The sequence below is a fragment of the Orcinus orca genome, chromosome 6, assembly GCF_937001465.1.
Source record: "Orcinus orca chromosome 6, mOrcOrc1.1, whole genome shotgun sequence".
Taxonomy (NCBI): domain Eukaryota; kingdom Metazoa; phylum Chordata; class Mammalia; order Artiodactyla; family Delphinidae; genus Orcinus; species Orcinus orca.
This window is the reverse complement of record NC_064564.1, coordinates 86027599-86042851: the sequence shown is the minus strand read 5'-3', so window position 1 is coordinate 86042851 and position 15253 is coordinate 86027599. Positions and strand designations below refer to the sequence as shown.

At 52.3% G+C, this 15253-nt stretch overlaps 1 protein-coding gene across 6 annotated transcripts in view; it reads left to right on the top strand.

Annotated features, from left to right (window-relative positions):
* The window catches only part of SHB (SH2 domain containing adaptor protein B), a 138209-nt gene that overhangs the window by 38181 nt on the left and 84775 nt on the right, over positions 1-15253 (top strand). For all 6 annotated transcript variants that reach the window (XM_004271459.4, XM_033431136.2, XM_033431134.2 and 3 more), the window contains exon 2: positions 11358-11478. In XM_004271459.4, the coding sequence (XP_004271507.2) occupies positions 11358-11478 (121 nt within the window). The remainder of the gene's footprint in view (positions 1-11357; positions 11479-15253) is intronic.

Below are 15253 nucleotides of genomic sequence, written 5' to 3'. Positions count from 1 at the left end.
GTCAGCCTCCACCAAGTCCTTCCTGCTCACCAGTCCAGCCTTCTTCAGCTGGCTTGTACCTACATCTATCCCCAAGCTTCGTGCAGGTCCTGGGATGGGGCAACCAGCCTTCCCACACTTGTGAGGCAGCCCAGAAGCCGGGGCCCAAGAACAGCCTCCAATAGTCACTCCTGGGAGTTAGTTGGTATCTGGCTCCGCTGCCCCCTCGCCCTTGGTAAAATGACTCTGAGCAGTGGGTTGTGTGGACAGTTTCCCAGAGTTTCCCTTTTCGGTGGAGTTTTGGTTTGTCCACCTTGGTAGCTGGCTTGATTACCCAGCCAGCTTTCCTGCTACCTTCCCCTCCCTGGCCCATTTCCCCATCCCTTGTGTCAGCTCCCAAATAAACCACTTGCACCTGAATCCCGGCTTCAGGGTCTGCCTCTGGGGGAACCCAGACTAAGGTACCTGGCCTGTGGCATCTCAGAGGTGGGAACAGCATCCTTTTCAGGTTCTCCGGTGCCCTCGCCCATGCCAACAGCTTGTTATCCATTGGTCCATTGACTCAGTCTCCTCCTACCCCTGGAGGAAGATGTTTTCTCAGTGAAGGTGGGAGAGCTCAGGCTCAGAGAAGAGAAGAGATGTGCCCAGAGCTCCACACGTGGTGAGAAGCCAGGATGCACTGACGCTCGGGTCCTTGAATCCAGTGTTGCCCTGTACGTCCCTGCCCACCCCTGCTCCTGCCCAGCACACCTTGTGGGGGCCCTGCTGTGCCCAGAGGCTGGCTGCCACATGGAAGGAACCTGCTCCAGAGCCTGCCTCCCACCAAAGAGCTTGTTACCTGGCACATCATGAGCACGGGTAACTATGATTGAACAAGCCACTGACACCGTTACGGACGGGTATGACATTGTAAAGCTCTGTCCTCGGTAACTTTCCCATACATTAGGAGGGTGCCACGGACATATAAGAAAAAGTGCTTTGGGGCTCAGGGACAGCTTTGTAGCCTAGAGGACTGCACGTGAGAAGGTGTTAATTGAGGCTTGGTTGCTGGAGGGTTCGAGAACATGGCATTATTTTCAAAAGTGAATCACCATTTATTGAGCACCCACTATTAAGCTGAATATAATTGGAAACCCTCAAATACGGTGGTGGTGATTATGGCCGATGCTGCGTGTCCTCCATAAAAAGGCAGTGACTCTGGGGGAGGGCAGCTGTTTAGTGCTGCTTGCACTAAACACTTAAAGACACTCTGGCCTGGCCTGGCCTGCCTTGAGGCTGTCATGTTGGAAATGTGCATGAATCATCCTAACGGGCCTCATCCGGAGACAATGACCCTTCTCTTAGAATGGGTCCTGCACCGCTGTTGCTGGTTATTGAAATGCCCTGTGCCAGCCTGAGCCCCATCTCCCCTTAATCCTGGCTCTGAGCACGGAACACAGGCTGGTGGGAGACGCCGCCTTGCTCGGCCACTCCTGCTCCCTCCCGGCCCTGCGTGGAGCACGGAGGCCTGGTTTTCAGAGGTGCCATAACCCTCAGGAGAGGCCTTGGCGTCTGGGCTCTGCATTTTGCTTTACATACTTTTCCTGTGAGTCCACGGGAGAAGTTGTTCTTATTGGACAGAGCCTCCTGTTACTGTGAGAAAGCCCCACGGGCATTCCCGATCTTGTCTTGGGAAGGGAATGGTGGATGGGACAGAAAAAGGACTCAAATTCAGCCATCTAAAACCCACTTTGGAAGCAGGCAGGCTATAAATATGTATGTAGGTCACCAAATGACTTGGATTTTCATGCAGCTGGCATTTGGTGGGAGGCCGGTTTTGTTACCCTGCTAATGAGCATTCCCTTACTGGACAGGACATCCAGGTGACCTCTGCAAGACCCTTCCCCTCCCCAGGCCTCAGTTTCCTTCTCAGTTAGAGGAGGGAATCCATCATGCTGGATGATGGGTTGAGATGAGGATGATCGGAACTGACATTTCTTGGGGCTTGCCGTGTGCCAGGCCCGTTCTAAGTACATCACTGAGGTTGGCTTATTTAATCCTCACTCCGCTGTCATTTTATAGGCAAGGAGGTTGAGGCACCAGAGGTAACTGACTTTCAGAGCCATTCCATTTCCCTGTTCCTGATGATACAGCCTCCTACCGAGTGCCCTGCCAGGGGAAGGAGAAAATCCTGACCTTACCCTTCCTGTCCCAGGTCTGGTCTGAGAGCACTTTCTAGTCAGTGGCCCCAAACCTCAGGAGGGACACCTGTCCCCCTTTGAGCAGGAAGCTTGGAAGAAAGGACTGTCTGGGAAGGTGGGTGCAGGTTGATGAGGTTTGCAGGAGGGCTGGGTAGTGCTGAGCCAGAACTCAGGGGAGGAAGAGGGGAGGCCCAATGGGTGACCCCAGGTGGACTGAGCCTGGCCTGGGGCTGCCTCCCACAGGGAGCTGTCTGCGGGGCTGGGTGGAGGTACTTGCAAGAGGTGCTAGGGTGTTTTTCCTGGGGGGGGTAATTGTGGTGGATATGCCCTGAATTTTTTTTTTTTTTTTTTTTTTTTTTTTTTTTTTTTTGCGGTACGCGGGCCTCTCACTGTTGTGGCCTCTCCCGTTATGGAGCACAGGCTCCGGATGCTCAGGCTCAGCGGCCATGGCTCACAGGCCCAGCTGCTCCATGGCATGTGGGATCTTCCCAGACCGGGGCACGAACCCGCGTCCCCTGCATTGGCAGGCGGACTCTCAACCACTGCGCCACCAGGGAAGCCCTGCCCTGAAATTTTTAAGAAAGACTTTAAGAGAGAAATTAGATAGCCATCTAGGTATTGCAGAAACCATGTGGACCTGAGAGTGAGGAAACATTTGGTTACCTGTTTCTGGCAGTGACCTTCACTCCCCCCTCCCCAAGACCTCATGCCCCCCAGTAGATTCATGCTTTTCAGGCTGTGGAGAGTGGAGCATATTGGGGTTCCTTTGCACAAATTACACACATAAAAGTTTGAAACCCACTGGACTAGACTGTCTCCCAGGGCCCTTTTAGCTCTTGACCTCACATGTAGTGACTCTGCAGACCCCATGTGCTTCTGTCCTCAGGAGGGATGCACTGAATTCTCTGTCCATAGGTCCTGGCTGAAAGCAGTTCTAGGATAGAGCTATTTCTGAGTTCAAAAAAGAACCTCCCACTGCTTGAGAGATGCTGAGAAGCCAGTCCCTGCCACATAACAGCAAGGTTCTGGGGTAAACAGAGGGCCAGGCTGGGCTCCGCTCCCGCAGCCTCCCACCCGTGACCCACAGCCTTCTCCACGGGGTGAAACTGAGGGAGGGTGGGGTGTGCGTGTGAGAGAGAGGGGGGCCGAGAGAGCAGGGCCCGAGAGGCGCTGACGGAGGCTGTAATTTGGAATGCATTTTTCCTGACAAGTTGGAGCCTGCAGGTGTCTAGGCAAGCAGCTGTGGCCTTGGGAGGGGCAGGACTGGAAAGACCAGTGGAGACTACCACCTCCTGACATGGGCCAGCTAACTGGCTGGTCTGTAAAGAAGCATTTACCCTAAAGTACCCAGGGTCTGCACAAAGAAACAGATGGCGGTTGCTTGAATAGTGACGACTGTCCCAAATGACTGAAGCATGAAGTTGTGAGCTCCTGCCCCCGGAGCCTTGCGGGCAGAGCACTTGACCTCCATGCGTGAAAGTGGGGCCTAGAACTTTGAGGTGACTCTGCATGACTGAGTCAGACCTTCAGGGAGAGAAAGGGAACTGGTCCTAGGTCGGTGTGGAAAAGCATCCTCCCCACCATCTGATTTCCAGGAGTTTCGGCTGAATGCAGGAAGGTAGCTAATTAATCTTCCCCAAATTAATTTTCTTACCATGTCGGAAATGATTTATTGCTGTGCCTGTAAGGAGAGTTAGTCTATGATGGTCAAAGCCGGGGACAGGGAGAGGGAAGCAGGGACTGCTTGCTTGCATCTCTGCATGGGGCGGGGTGTCCCCATAGCCCTGCGTATGTCACAGCCCAGTTCTGTGCACCCCTCCGAGCCCTGGACGCAGGCGTAGACCGGGAGCACACTGCTGTCTCAGCACGTGGAGGGTAGCCCTGAGGTTCTCTACCTCTTAGCCAGGTGCCCCGACTAGGTGCATCTTACCCAAAACATAAAAGGGGGAAAAACGGATCATTCACAAACATTTTTCTTTTTGTGGTTGAGAAATGTGACAGCTGTTGTCATGCCTAATTGCAGCCAATTTTCTGTGTGTAATCACTGGGGCCTCAGCTGGGGTTTCTTCTCAGCTGAAAAGAAACCCCAGTTTGTTTGGTCTTCCCGACTAGATATTCAGCTTCTCGTGGGCAGAGACCCCAGCTTGATCATGGGCTCCCAGAAGGGGCCACCATAGCCTGTTCTTTATCAACTACTGTCACGTCCCCAAATCATGTCATTATTTGCTTTTCACAACATTCATGTGAAGTTGAGAAAGCAGGCAATTTTGCCCCGTTTCACAGATGAATTGCTCAAACTCAAAAAGATAAAGCGGGTTGCTCGGAGTTACCCAGTGAGGGTGTAGCGGAGCCAGCTCAGGTCCAGAACTCTCTGTCCCGGCTGTTTCTGCTTGGCTGTGTCCTTTCTGTGGTGCCACCCGCCCTTCTGTGTTTTTGCACAGCCCCAGGCAACTGCTGCAGCCCAGCTGCTGCTGGTCAGCCTTGGGGCTGTGGAAATGCCACCCGCCTCGGTCACAGTGGAGTTCCTGCAAACAGCCACCGACCAAGGCGTTACGTGTTAGCTTTCATGGATCTCTTGAAGGCTGTGTTCTGCTGTGGGGGCAGCCGAAGCTGCGCTAAGGAACAGAGCACAGACAGGTGGTATCCAGTTGCCTGACCTCGACCCAAAGCAGACGCCCACCTTAGAGCCTCTGCTTGGACACCCAAATGGCTGGCGCTCCAGCGCCCAGGCAGTGTGTCCTTTTATTAGCTGTTAGATGTCCTTCCTGACTGAGTTTGCTTCTGTATAGTTCTCAGTCTATACAGAACATCTGTCCACTGCCTCTTCTCCAGAGGAGAAGCTCTCTTGGGAGCTCTCTTCAGACCCCCAGATCCCTGTTTTCTTAATGCCATCTCTTGGTTGGCATGGCAACAGAGCCTCCATCTTGGGGACATCAGGCCTGCCAGGGCCTGTGTCACAGTGGGTCCCAAAGGAAGACCAGGACTCCAGCCTGCCGGTCCCCTGATGGGGGCAGAAGCATGGAGCCATCTGGCTGCTGCTGCCATCTCATGCCCTGCACGCTGTTTGCTCACCTTCCAGGAGCCCTCCTGACTCCCAGAGCTGGGGAGAGGGCCGGGTTGCCCCTGTTCCAGAGGGCTGTGTGGCTCCTGGGTTTCAAGCTGGCAAGCCAACCCACAGAGTCCCAGGCAGTCCTCTCACGGTGCCCCCCTTCCCCCGCACGGTCAAACGGCAGGCCAGTCACACACCAGCCTGGATTTTCAGCCAGGTGTGTTGAATTATGATAGGGCCAGCACCTATCACCTCCCTAAGACAGAGAGAGCACCTCTCCTCTTAGCTGTTCTCTCAAGTGGCTCGAATGCCAGGGAGCTTGGTCATTTTATCTGGGGCTCCTGACCTTTCTGAGATGTGCCCAACACTTATATAAACATGTTGGCTTATATAAACATGTTGGCAGGCTTATATAAACATGATGGAGGGAGCAACAACTTCGTCAGTTATCAGATTCCCAAAGAGATCCATGACCCCCAAACCATTAAGAAAGCTAACGCATGGTCTTAACGGTGAATTCATAAGGAAATGGTCCAACTGGGACCATGTAGAACATTTCCAGGTTTGTTCACATGCAGTTTGCTTTGGAGTAGAGCAGGAAGAAGTCATGGGCTCGGAAAGGACCCAGGACCTCATGGGGTGCCGCCCCCTCACTTTCCAGGGAGAGGAGAGCAGCACAGGGTGGGGGAGACTTGTCTTGCCTCATCCCACAAGTGGCCGAGCTGGGGCAGCCCGATGCTGCCAGTTCCCACAGACAGCAGAGCACAGGTGCCTGTATGGCTTGGAGGGGCACTGCCTGTGGGGCAGTGGGGACAGTGCAGGCCACCCACTCCTGGAAGGTGGCGGCTACTCCGTCTCCTGTCCCTTTTTTTTTTTTTTTTTAGCAGGTTTGAGTGATTTTTATCAGGGATACCAGTATATTTCAGTAGTGGCTTCTCTCCACGGTCCCACCAGCCTTCCCTGGAGCCAGGTAATCTTCCTGGAGAGTTTGCTGAGAGCCAGCTAGTCTTGTTCTGAAAGGGTCTGTGCTTCCAAAGAGAGAGCCTTGCACATCCTCACGGCCAGGGCAAGCTTTGGCCCGGGCTCCCCTCCTGGGCAGGTCAGGGTCTTGCCTCCCACACTGCTCAAGCGTGTTGCTCAATCCGGGCCAGTCCTCAGGATTGCACAGAGGATGCCATTACTCCTGCGTCTCAGATTCTGGAGATGGACCAAGGCATGCTGGATCGTCTCTTACTCCAGTTAACCCCCAGGGAAGAAAGCAAGAGAGAGCTGCATTGAACACTGACTTCTTGCTTCACTTTAATGAACAAGGCTGAGAAACATCTGGGAAAAGTGGAACTCCAGAGTGGTATCGGGAGGCTTAGCTTTAGATTGGTGGGCGAGGGGGCTGGCTCTAACTTAGCCTTTCCCAAACTTTAATCATGAGAATCACCTGGGTTGCTTATAAAATATACAAGTTATTAGGGCTAGGAATCTGGTTTTTTTTAAACAAGTGTCATTCCTGTCTTCAGGCAAGTTTGGGAAGCAGTTTATCTACTGTACCGAAAATAACCTGTGAAGAGGAGTGCTTTGGAAAAGTTTAGTTTTGCTTATAGTATGTTAATAAGTTTTTCTTGTTTGAAAAATGTGTTAACATTACATACGAGTCTCCTTTTATTTTCCTTTCATCACCCAACTACCAGTCCTTCCCTCCTCCCAGAGGTGTCAGTTTGAAGTGTCTGTCTCCCCAGACGTTTTTGTTATTAAACAGAGATACAGGTTTTTGTTTAATTTTCGTAAATAGGTATCATCTTTTTTTGGGGGGGATGCCATGCCGCTCGGCCTGTGGGGTCTTAGTTCCTTGACCAGGGGTTGAACCCAGGCCCCCAGAAGTGAAAGCACTGAGTCCTAACCACTGGACTGCCAGGGAATTCCCAATCATCTTGTATTTACCGTTCTACAGCCTGCTTTCTTCCACCCAAAGCTATGTCTCGGAGCACTATGTATAGAGCTATAGAGCGACTACTTTCTTTTTTTTAACCTGCTACATAATATCCCATAGTGTGAAACTGGCACGGTTTATTTAGCAATCCCCCTATTGATGGGCATAGCAGGTGCTTGCAGTTTCTCCTTATTACTTGCTCCAGTAAGCATCCTTGCCCATGTCTCCCTGTGCACATTTGGGAATAAATACTGAAATGTGAAATTGTTGGGTTAATCCATGTGCATGTTTGGATTTTAATGGACGCTCCCAAAGTTATCTTTCACAGTGACTCTACCAATTTACCTTTCCACCCAGAGCCTATGGAGAGGAACCAGTTCTCAACGCAGGTGCCACTGTCTCACTAAAGCATATGGGCATGTGGCCAAGTGGAGACACCCACTTTCCTCTTCCCTTTGGGGATAAATTGGAAGACTACCTCCTATCATGAAACTAAATCCCCAAGAAAAAACACCCAGGCCTCAGACTGCTGGAAGGGAGGGCCCAGTTCCACCCAGCAGTGTATGCAAAGCAGCAAGGAGGCTTGTGGAGCTCCAGTCTGCAGCCCGCTCCCAGAGCCTTGTCAGAGAGGCGTCGGGTGTGCTGGAATTCTAGAATCCTCCGGCCTGCAATGGACCATGTACAAAAATGGGAGGTTGGAACAGGTCTCTCGAGGACACACCCCCAGCTCCCAGTTTCACTGCTTTATGAGCCTATAAAAGTCCTTCAGGGGCACTGGCTAACCTGGGGTCTCCAATTTTGTTTGACAGCAAGAAAAGGCCTGCCTGGGGTTTAGCCATAACCCTGCTTCATTTTTCAGAGATGGGCCGGTATGCCTATCCCAGGAGGCCAAGAAAGCAAAAGAAGGTGTGTTCTATGAGTTAGGTAGCCACACTCTGACAGCCCATCTTTCTGCTGCTCTGCTCCATGGTGGAACGGTGGAATGGTGGAACGGTGGGACCAGTGGCCTGGGTTCCCCCTCAGCTCTGCACCTGCCCTGTGTAAGGCAAGCAAACCATCTGAAGGGTTCAGTGCCATGTTGGGTCTTTGCCAATCCAAGATCAAAATCAAGGAAGGCTTCTCATGTGCCCAAGTGGCCTGACCTGTGGAGGAGTCCCGGCTGGCTCCCTTTTGCTTGAATTGTTTAATTAGATTTAAGAGACTTGTCCGCTAACTGGGGCATTTTAAAGCAAAGCAAAAGCAACCCCCCCCCCCCAGGAATCCAAGCCCACTCCTGGGCAAACTCTCGCTTCCTTTCTTTTAACTCAGAAAATCAACAGCCTTCACTCAAGCCCCCTGCCTGGCCATCCTGACTTACAGTGTCCCTGGGTCACACTACCCAGTCCTTGCACCTGAGGCCTGTGGCACGTCGCACGGCACTGTGGTTAAACTCCCCACTCAACTCTCCTAACACCTGGTTAAATTTTTACTCCAAAAACCGGGACATGATTTTGTGAAAGGTCAGACAGCTCAGTGATTGTTTGCTGAGTTTCACGTTGCTCAAACCTCAAATTCCCTCCCCTCTACCAACCTCACTTTGAAGTTTGAAAGGAAATTGATTAAATATACATTTTAGGAATCTTCCGATTTGCTTCTTAAACTAACAGAATTCTAAACTTTTTTTTTTTAAATGGAAGGATTTTCAACTGTCAGCAGGTATAACTGGAACCATATGTCAGCAGAGACCAAGAGCTTTTCCTGGTTTTAGGATTTGTAAATTCTTATTGAAACGGAAGTAAGCAGGGCAGGCAGCCGGAGGGCCCCCGTGACAGCCCACGCTCAGATCTCATTTTAATTAGAAAATACAGATAGCGCCTGCTGAACCGAAGGCCTCCCAGAGCTCCCATCCCAGGGCGAACAAAGATTTGGTTTACATCCTGCTAGCCTCTGTGTTTGCAAATCATAGAGCACTTCCGGGAGGAGCTGGAATGTTGATTTCTAGATTACGGAGAGACTGCAGCCCAGCACCCTCCCCAGCTAATCCCCTCAAGTGATTTTGTTTTCTTGGGGAAATATTTGCTCCCTTCTTCATTGCAGAATAGACAGAGGGTGTTCATTCTGAAAAGAGACAGTAAGGAAGGCCGGGATGAGAGAAAAGAGATTAGATGTCATCCACAGCAGGTTCCTCATTTTCTCCTTTAGATTTCAGGCCCCTTGAACTCTGAGACCCAAAACCCTACATGCACTGGATTGGCATCTGAGCTGTTCTGTATGACAGTGGTTCACTTGTCTAATTTTCTCCCTAATGTGTTCTGCAAGTGGTAGAGTAGAAATGTCCTATGAAAGACATGGCGGGCCCTAGCGCTCCCTCTCCCCCATCTTTCCCTGTCTGGTGTCATTTGAGCTCAGTGAGTCTCCAGAAAGGCCACGATTACAGTGTCAGCATCTGGAAGCTCCCCTGCTGGCACTGGAGCCTGACCCATGGCCACAGTGGAGCGGTGGCAGGGGGGCTGCACATGCTCAGACTGCGGGCGCTCCAGCCTTGGGTCTTCCACCGATAAGCCTGCTCTTCTTAGGGGAGCAGTGACTGCTATGTGCTATGCCTCCCGTCGGCCCTCCCGGCCACACGCCAGTGACAGGGCTGCGGGCATCACATTCCCGGCAACTGGAGGTCACTGGCTCCTGCTGCCAGGGTTGCTGCCACAAACTGCCATGACCCGGCAGACAAAGGGGGATTTTCCCTTCCCCTGGGTTTACAGGCCGCTCAAATGCTTTACATTCCAGGAGCTGGGAGAGAGTGGAGGCTCCTGTGGTTTCTAATTAACCCCACAATTTAAATAACAATTCATGAAACCCCAAGGGTTGAGAGAAAAGCTAACCTACCCCCTCCCGAGAAAGGCAGCTGGGTGGCCCTGGCTGGGAGGCTGAGGACTTGCCCTTTGCCAGATGTGTGACCAAAGGGGCAGAAGTCACAGTGAGTTTGTGGTGGAGCAAAGGGTGCATTGAAAGGGAACGGGTTTGGCGGGTTCCTGTCCTTTCCCCTCTGGTGAGAGTGCCTCTCCTGAAGGTTAGGTAGTCAGAAATGGGAGGAGGGCTTCCCCGGTGGCTCAGTGGTTGAGAGTCCGCCTGCCGTGGAAGGGGACGCGGGGTCGTGCCCCGTTCTGGGAAGATCCCACATACCGCGGAGCGGCTGGGCCCGTGAGCCATGACCGCTGAGCCTGCGCGTCCGGAGCCTGTGCTCCGCAACGGGAGAGGCCACAACAGTGAGAGGCCCGCGTACCGCAAAAAAAAAAAAAAAAAAAAGAAATGGGAGGAAAAGTTGCTGTGTTTACTCTTAGCCTCCAACTGAGAAGTTTTACCCTTCTCCAGGGAAAATGTGGAACTTTGAAGTGTTCAAAACTCAGATTCTCACACTCTTAGGGGACTCCCCTGCTGTCCCCACTGCCTAGCCCCAGGTGACTGCTCTGTTTGTTGTGGAACTTTGCTGTTTTCTGGAATACAGACAAGAGAGGAGTCCAGGAAGGGCTCTGGGAGGCAGAGGGTCCAGCCAAGGTGCCCGCTCTGGACCTCAGTTTCCCCATCTGTTATGGAAGGGTCTTCTGATGTGTTGCTTCCAAGGCCCTCGCTGGCCTTGGCAGTCTATCCATTCATCCCTGAGCTGCTTTGGTGTTTTCACTGGGCCTGTCTGGGGACTCAGTCATCTCTGCAGAGCGTTGATCTCACCAGATTGTTGCCTGGTTACCCAAGGGATGGTTGTGTTCCAGATTTGGGGAAAATGGAACGCTGGACATAATTCTCTCTAGGCAAGCTCTTCTATGCCTCAGCCAGCTCCAGGAGCATGTCAGCATTTCTAGGCTCTCTGCGAGCTCATTTCCAACTTTCCTCTGTTTCCATTCCATTAAATCGAGCAAGTCACATTCCCTGAAGACACCTTCCAAGTTCTTGCCTCTGTGCTTCTATACTGAGATGCCCTTCTGTCCTCACTTCACTGTGCCCGGAGCAGCCACCCTACATATGCAGGCTCAGGCCCCTCCCTTACGATGGAGCACTGCAGCATGGGCCCCTTGTCACCCCTGCAAGAATCAGAGTTCCCTGAGGGTGGGCACCAGCTCAGATTCCTGCCTCTGCCTCCTACTCCTTGCTCATCTGGCACAGGCTCAGTTTATATTTGTTGGAGAAAGCCTGGCTGTGAACAGAAGTGAGGTAGACAGCCACAGGTGGACTCACACGCTTGCCATCTTCCTTGCAGGTGACCATCGCTGATGACTACTCAGATCCCTTTGATGCCAAGAATGATCTGAAAAGCAAAGCAGGAAAGGGGGAGAGTGCTGGCTACATGGAGCCCTATGAGGCGCAGAGGATCATGACAGGTAAGCAGAGCCCTTGGCACAGAGACTTGCAACTCAGCAGGGAGGCAGACGGGCGCTGTGGTCACCGCCAGCCTCCAGAGGTGAAGGTGTGTACTTTCAAGGTGGTGGTTGGGGGGCAGTGCCGTGTTGAATCTTTACCACAGTTTATCTGTTCGTGTTTCACCGACCTCAGGAAGAAACTGGCAGGGCACAGTGACAGTCCAGATACCAGGGTACCAAGTACAGTTAACCAAGATAGGGACTAAGAAGTACATGGGGAAGTGGGGGGGAAAGTTCTCTTAGAAATTTCAGATTAAAGAAAGATACAGCACTTGAGATGGAAAACTTAGCTTGGAACTTCCTAGCAGCCAGGGCAATAAAAGAAACAGCTGGGTCACCTTGCTTTTATTACTTAGTAGAAGGGGGCAGACTAGATCGTTAGGGACAGAATTATCCCTGGCCCCATACAAGAAAATCTTTATTTTAGGGCTGGAAGCAGCTTAAAGAGCCATGGTCTACGTGGCAGGTTTACAGGAAACACAGAGACTTTCCTCCTTTGGCTGTTTTCCTATTGGCCCTTGATGATAAAACCTGTCAGAGCAATGGTGTAGGGCCCAGGAGAATGTGGCCAGGTATGTGGTATCCTGGGGGCCTCTTTTTGCCAGGATGATGCTTGGAGCATCTCTAAAGAATGAGCAGTTATCAGATATCAGCCATCTCAACAGACCCCAGGCATGGGCGGATGGTAGGGAGATCACGGGCAGAGGAGAAGCCCCCCATGAACGTCCTCCTGGCTCAGGAGGATGGTCCAGGCACAGAAGAGCAGCTGTGTGGGTTGGCCCCCTCTGACCCTGCACAGGACAGTGATATGAGCAGAGTCACTACGTGCTGCAGAGCGCGGGCGGGTAGCCCCCCGAATTTTGAGGCCTAGTGAGCTGGTGCCCTGTGTGTCTCAGGATTTGGGATTCAGGTGCCTCCTTCTGTGACTCTATTATTGTTTATTTGTGTTCATGTCTTTGAGCACTTTCTCTTGATTCCTTCTGAATTAGAAGGAAGAAGGGAGGGACTTCCCTGGCGGTCCAGTGGTTAAGACTCTACGCTTCCACTGCAGGGGTCGTGGGTTCGATCCCTGTTCGGGGAACTAAGGTCCAGCATGTGGAACGGCCAAAAAATGAAATAAAAATAAAATAAATGTATTTTTTAAAAAAGAAGAAGGAGGAGGAGGAAGGGAAGAAACAGTTACTGAGCACTTAGTACATTCTGGGCCCGCGTTGAACGTTAGCTCTCGGTCTGCGGAGACCCTGTAGGATAATTGCTGAAGAATCTGGGTGTGAGTCCAGGCCCTGCTTCCAGGACTCTGCGTCATGCTCTTCCTGCTCATGGAAGGCAATTCTCTGGCCACCAGTGTGGCCTCCAGAACACCTGGCCACTTTGTGAAGGGCTGAGGCAGGAAGCAATTGACCAGAGGGACTTCGGCCAGCCTGCTGGAGGGCCACCTCTTGTGGCCGTTCCCGTCTTTCTAGTCTCTCCTGGCAAAGCGGCCTCCATGGGCGGCAAGAACCCAAGAGCTGAGTATGTGTTTGGGGCCAGGGTCCCAAGGTGGGGAGCAGCCTGTTCTCTTCCAGCAACTCAGGAAAGCAGATCTGCTGGTGGAGTCTTCACCTCAGGCCTGTAGGAACACCCACTCCCGCCATCATGCCCCATCACCTCCACCCACGTGCCAGCACCCCCATCAGGCCCAGAGAAGCAGCCCCGAGCCCAGCTCAGCCCTGAGGGCCAGTGGTGGCAGCCGTGGCCCTGCGCCTCCCTGTAGCTTCCACTAGTCTTGCACTCAGTGGGCCTTGGCCTGGGTTAAAGGAGTGGTGGGTCCAGGAGTAACTTTGGGACACTGGCACATTCAGACATCAGGGCAGCAAAGGATCTTTGAGGTCATCCAAACCCAACAGCCTTATTTTACAGATGGGGAAACTGAGACTAGGAGGGAGAGGGACTTGCCCGAGGACACATAGTAAGTTGGAGGCGGACTGGCCAGCATGGCCTGTGCTCAGCAGGGCAGACTCTGGGGTTGGGTGCTGGAGGAGGTGTAATGTTGAGTTTGATGCCCAGGTATCCGGGCATGAGGAAATGGCAGGAGCTGTTGAGGCTGGAAGCCTCTGCCAGGTCCCAGGCTCCATACTGGGCCCCGTGACATATACACTCTTTAAACCTCACAGTGTCCCTGCAAAGGAGGTGGTGTCTCATTTCACAGGTGAGGGAGACTGTGAACAAGTCGCTTCCCTGGGGTCACACCAGCAGAAGGGAGAGGCCCAGACCTGCATCTTTGGAACATGGGGGCAGGGGGCTGAAGGGGATGGGTGGGAACATCTGCTGGGAGCCCAGACTTTGGGGAGGGTCCGCCACTGCTCAGTGTCTTTGGAGTGGAGCTGGGCCCCTCCTGGGTGCTGCCATGGACCCCAGCGGTAAGGAGCTGATTAACTGGGTGGAATTCTCCTGTGAGACTTTGACTTTTTAATGAGGCACACCCACGGGGGCCAGGTCCAAGGCAGGGCAGTGTGAGTTTACTGGAAATCTGGTAGGATCTCAGGCATTCTGTCTCCAAAGAAGCATCCTTCTCTTTGCTGCTCTGTGCTTTCTTCCTACCTTGGAGATTATGCCCAAATTTACCCGTGTTTTTGTTTTTAAGGAAATACGTGATTAAACAGGACGTTTTCTGGGTGTAATGACCTTGCAGCAGCTCTCTTTGACTTGGAATTCTTTGTGTGTAACATCACCATCACCGCAGTGACTGATGGCAAGGATGGGGGCTGGGTTAGCCAGCACCATATAAATGTTCCAGGAAGTAGCTCACTGAGCTGCCACAAAGCTCCCGGGGGAGGGGGAGGTAACAGAGGTTGGTGCTGGGGATGGCAGTGGAGCAGGGGGTGTGGCACAGAACAAGTTATATTCAGCCTTTTAGGGGGACCATTTTTTTTGATGCTGTAACATTTATGTGTATGAGTACACGTAGCTTCTAGTAACGAGGCAGGCATCTTTGGTACGTAAGACTAATGCTGCCAGGGGAATTCCAGTGGTTAGGACTCCATGCTTTCACTGCCGAGGGCCAGGTTCAATCTAGTTGGGGAACTAAGATCCCACAAGCCTTGTGGCCAAAAAAAAAAAAAAAAAAACAAAGGAAAAGAATAATGCTGCCAGGAAGAGCATGGCTTCCGTGCCTGAGATGGCGTGCATCTCTGTACTGGTTTGAAAGGAGACCAGACTGGAGTCAAGCAGATCTGGGAAGGCCAGTTGTCACCTAAGTGACCCCTGGGCCTCAGTTTCCCCCTGAGAAGCAGTAGCCTTGGAGTGGGCAGTCAACAGTACTTCTAGCTGCTTTTGTCTGTGAACTGGCTGTTTGACCTTGCGCAGCACATTCTGTGCCTCTGTTTTTCCCTGTTTAAGGAATGATGGGTCAATAATAACAGCAACAGCAGTGGAGGCCACTGCTAAGTTCTCTTGTACTTGTTTACAGCACTTGGTGTGAATTCTCATTGGATCTTCAGCGTCACTCTTTGAAGTGGAGGTGCCCATTTTACCAATAGACTGAGGCACAGAGAGACTAAGTAATTAGTCCAAGGCAACACAGCCGGGTAGTCAGCTGGGGGGCTGTCTAAGGCAGTCCTGTTTAACTGCTACACAGGACTTCTCTCCAGGGCCCGTCCAGCCCTGGTGCACTCCCTGGAGCTTGGTCTTCAGACTTCCCAGCATGGCCGATGTGGCCTGTGATTAAGTGGTAAGGTTTTGTCCTCTGTGTCCTTGG